Source organism: Entelurus aequoreus, linkage group LG01 (genome assembly GCF_033978785.1).
Source record: "Entelurus aequoreus isolate RoL-2023_Sb linkage group LG01, RoL_Eaeq_v1.1, whole genome shotgun sequence".
NCBI lineage: Eukaryota > Metazoa > Chordata > Actinopteri > Syngnathiformes > Syngnathidae > Entelurus > Entelurus aequoreus.
The window spans coordinates 51131855-51136854 of NC_084731.1; the positions used below are offsets into that span (position 1 = coordinate 51131855).

Consider the following 5000-nt stretch of genomic DNA (forward strand, 5'->3'; position numbering starts at 1 on the left):
TGGTCCGCATTGCCGGCAGTAAGTCGGACACGTTTCCAGTGAGGGTTGGACTCCGCCAAGACTGCCCTTTGTTACCGATTCTGTTCATAACTTTTATGGACAGAATTTCTAGGCGCAGTAAAGGCGTTGAGGGGATCCGGTTTGGTGGCTGCAGGATTAGGTCTCTGCTTTTTGCAGATGATTTGGTCCTGATGGCTTCATCTGGCCAGGATCTTCAGCTCTCACTGGATCGGTTCGCAGCCGAGTGTGAAGCGACTGGGATGAGATTCAGCACCTCCAAGTCCGAGTCCATGGTTCTCACCCGGAAAAGGGTGGAATGCCATCTCCGGGTTGGGGAGGAGACCCTGCCCCAAGTGGAGGAGTTCAAGTACCTAGGAGTCTTGTTCACGAGTGACGGAAGAGTGGATCGTGAGATCGACAGGCGGATCGGTGCGGCGTCTTCAGTAATGCGGACGCTGTATCGATCCGTTGTGGTGAAGAAGGAGCTGAGCCGGAAGGCAAAGCTCTCAATTTACCGGTCGATCTACTTTACCATCCTCACCTATGGTCATGAGCTTTGGGTTATGACCGAAAGGACAAGATCACGGGTACAAGCCGCCGAAATGAGTTTCCTCCGCCGGGTGGCGGGGCTCTCCTTTAGAGATACGGTGAGAAGCTCTGTCATCTGGGGGGAGCTCAAATTAAAGCCGCTGCTCCTACTCATAGAGAGGTGGTTCGGGCATCTGGTCAGGATGCCACCCGAACGCCTCCCTAGGGAGGTGTTTAGGGCATGTCCAACCGGTAGGAGGCCACGGGGAAGACCCAGGACACGTTGGGAAGACTATGTCTCCCGGCTGGCCTGGGAACGCCTCGGGATCCCCCGGGAGGAGCTGGACGAAGTGGCTGGGGAGAGGAAAGTCTGGGCTTCCCTGCTTAGGCTGCTGCCCCCGCGACCCGACCTCGGATAAGCGGAAGAAGATGGATGGATGGATAGATGTATAAATGTGTACATATGTGTATATACGTATAGATCAGGGGTCGGCAACCCGCGGCTCCGGAGACGCATGCGGCTCCTTGACCACTCAGCTACATGCATGCCGACCCCCCCGATTTTCCCAGGAGACTTATGGATCTCAGTGTCTCTCATAGATTACTCCCAGGGAAAAAATAATCCTATTTACACTCTAATTACTAAATAAAGGGCGTGCCCTAATTGCACTGCAGTTATTGTCGTCTATAGCATTTACATACAGCGTGGCAGTCCAGCCACATGTTGCATGTTGTTATTACTTGCACACACAGGAGACAGCAAAGCATACTTACTCATCAGCCACACAACTTACACTGACGGTAGCCGTATCAAACAACTTTAACATTGTTACGTTACAAATATGCGCCACACTGTGAACCCACACCAAAAAAGAATGAAAAACACATTTCTGGAGAACATCCCACCGTAACACAACATAAACACAACACAACCATTACCCAGAATCCCATGCAGCCCTAACTCTTCCGGTCTACATTATACACCCCCGCTACCACCAAATCCCCCCACACATCAAACCCCCCCCCCCTCTCCGTGCGTTGGTTGAGCGGAAGAGTTAGGGCTGCATGGGATTCTGGGTATTGGTACCGTCAGTGTAAGATGTGTGGCTGGTGAGGTAGTACGCCTTGCTGTCACTTACGTGAGCAAGCTGAAATTGCATTCTACGTGTGGTCGAGCAGGTACACTGTTAGGGCAGACTGTAGAGGGCGCCAAATGCAGTGTCATCACGCTCTGATATTCGGGAGTCTCCCGGGAAAAATGAGAGGGTTGGCAAGTATGACGCTATCAAGCGCCATTTATTCAAAACTCGCGGGCTGCACTAACATCAAATTTCCACATTAAAGTGTGTGCCGGTGCGTGTGTCGGAGACCCCTGGTTAACATAGCACAAAGCATTTAAAGGCCTACTGAAACCCACTACTACCGACCACGCAGTCTGATAGTTTATATATCAATGATGAAATCTTAACATTATAACACATGCCAATACGGCCGGGTTAACTTATAAAGTGACATTTTAAATTTGCCGCTAAACTTCCGGTTCGAAACGCCTCTGAGGATGACGTATGCGCGTGACGTAGCCTGGGGAACAGAGGTATGCCTTCCCCATTGAATACAATACAAAAAAGCTCTGTTTTCATTTCATAATTCCACAGTATTCTGGACATCTGTGTTCGTGAATCTGTTGCAATTATGTTCATTGCATTATGGAGAAAGAAGCTGAGCAAGCAAAGAAGAAAGTTGTCGGTGCGAAACGGACGTATTTTTCGAACAAAGTCAGCAACAAAAGTACACAGCCGGCGCGTCTTTGTTTACATTCCCGAAAGATGCAGTCAAGATGGAAGAACTCGGATAACAGAGACTCTAACCAGGAGGACTTTTGACTTTGATACACAGACGCCTGTAGAGAACTGGGACAACACAGACTCTTACCAGGATTACTTTGATTTGGATGACAAAGACGCAGACGTGCTACCGTGAGTATGCAGCTTTGGCTTCTAAACATTTGATCGCTTGACCGTATGTGCGCAACTTTTTTTTTGCGTATGTACGTAACTTTTTAAAAATATATAAGCTTTATGAACATTGGGTTAGGTGAACTGTCTTTTGGGCTGAGTGATTGTGTGTGTTGATCAGGTGTTTGAATTGTATTGGCGCGTTCTATGGAGCTAGGAGCTAGCAGAGGAGCTAGGAGCTAGCATAACAAACACGTAGGTGTTTTTATGCAGGATTAATTTGTGGCATATTAAATATAAGCCTGGTTGTGTTGTGGCTAATAGAGTATATATATGTCTTGTGTTTATATACTGTTGTAGTCATTCCCAGCTGAATATCAGGTACCGTGAGTATGCAGCCTTGGCTGCTAAACATTTGATAGCTTGTCCGTATGTGCGCGTCACGTACGTAACTTTTTAAAAATATATAAGCTTTATGAACCTTGGGTTATGTGAACGGTCTTTTGGGCTGAGTGATTGTGTGTGTTGATCAGGTGTTTGAATTGTATTGGCGTGTTCTATGGAGCTAGGAGCTAGCATAACAAACACGTAGGTGTTTTTATGTAGGATTAATTTGTGGCATATTAAATATAAGCCTGGTTGTGTTGTGGCTAATAGAGTATATATATGTCTTGTGTTTATTTACTGTTGTAGTCATTCCCAGCTGAATATCAGGTCACCCCCGGCTCTCACAGCATCTTCCCTATCTGAATAGCTTCAACTCCCCACTAGTCCTTCACTTGCACTTTACTCATCCACAAATCTTTCATCCTCGCTCAAATTAATGGGGAAATTGTCGCTTTCTCGGTCCGAATCTTTCTCACTTCATGCGGCCATCATTGTAAACAATAGGGAACTTTGCGTATATGTTCAATTGACTACGTCACGCTACTTCCGGTAGGGGCAAGCCTTTTTTTATCAGATACCAAAAGTTGCGATCTTTATCGTCGTTGTTCTATACTAAATCCTTTCAGCAAAAATATGGCAATATCGCGAAATGATCAAGTATGACACATAGAATAGATCTGCTATCCCCGTTTAAATAAAAAAAATCATTTCAGTAGGCCTTTAAGCTTTGTATGCGGTGTTTTTCATTTTAAATATAAAAAATTTGTTTGTGGCTCCCATTCCTTTTTTAATTTGTGAAACTTGCCAAAATGACTCTTTGAGTGGTAAAGGTTGCCGACCCATGGTATAGATGGATGGATGGATAGATGTATAAATGTGTACATATGTGTATAAATGTGTACATATGTGTATAAATGTGTACATATGTGTATATGTATATATGTGTACATATGTATATATGTATATATGTGTATATATGTATATATGTGTATATATGTATAAATGTGTACATATGTATATATGTGTATATATATGTGTACATATGTGTGTATATATGTATACAAGTGTATATACACTTGTATATGTATATGTATATGTATATGTGTGTACATATGTATAAATGTGTTTATATACGTGTACATATGTATGTACGTGTATACAGTACATGTGTATATATGTGTGCATACGTGTATATATATATATATATGTATCTATATATGTGTCTGTGTGTATATATATATATATATATATATATATATATATATATATATATATATATATATATATATATATATATATATATATATATATATATATATGCTGTACTCTGGACAAGTCGCCACCTCATCGCAGGGTCAACACAGATAGACAGACAACATTCACACTCACATTCACTGGGGCCAATTTAGTGTTGCCAATCAACCCCAGTGTGTGTGTGTGTGTATATATATATATATATATATATATATATATATATATATATATATATATATATATATATATATATATATATATATAAAGCTAAAAGTCCAATGATACAATATTTTGTTATTTTTCTAAAAAATGTCTTGTTGTTTTTTAAATCAAAGTTTAAAATCAGTGTACATATGTATATATGTGTATATATGTGATCCCATGTTTGATTGTATCACGCAATGCAATTTTTCCACAAAACTTTCTTTTTTCTAAGCTGCTGATCCTATCCTCTGTTTGTATTTCAGGCTGTCTGCTTTGCTGGGATCGGCTTCCTGTTCATGATCATGAGTCTCAGCTTTATCATTATTGACTGGACTTCAGGCACCAGCAAAGCCAGCAGTGGCCACTAAACACCTCCATATTTGATCTTAGTCTTCAACTTATTTGTAACAATTTAGTTGTCGTCGTTGATAGTTTGACTTTGGCTCATATTCTATCTTGCGCGGACAAGAATCCCAAAGTTTCGGAAGACACTCTGCAAGTCCCTGCACAAGCATCTCCGTACTCTTAGCACACCCTTGGCAGAATGTTCCAGGTGAATAAAAATGTGGAAGTGAAACTAAAACATAGGAAGCTGCTCTCTTGACACGCCCGTCTGACACGCATATCCTTTAATGAGCACAAGCAAATATTAATGTTTTTTCCCCATCATCT

The 5000-nt window shown here is 42.1% G+C and overlaps 1 protein-coding gene across 4 annotated transcripts in view; it reads left to right on the forward strand.

Moving 5' to 3' along the window:
• Positions 1-5000, forward strand: part of LOC133654264 (sodium-coupled neutral amino acid transporter 3-like) — a 167115-nt gene that overhangs the window by 159370 nt on the left and 2745 nt on the right. For all 4 annotated transcript variants that reach the window (XM_062054510.1, XM_062054502.1, XM_062054519.1 and 1 more), the window contains one exon: positions 4592-5000. This exon is cut by the window's right edge and continues 2745 nt beyond it. In XM_062054510.1, coding sequence (XP_061910494.1) covers positions 4592-4696 — 105 coding nt within the window. In that variant the 3' untranslated portion in view covers positions 4697-5000. The remainder of the gene's footprint in view (positions 1-4591) is intronic.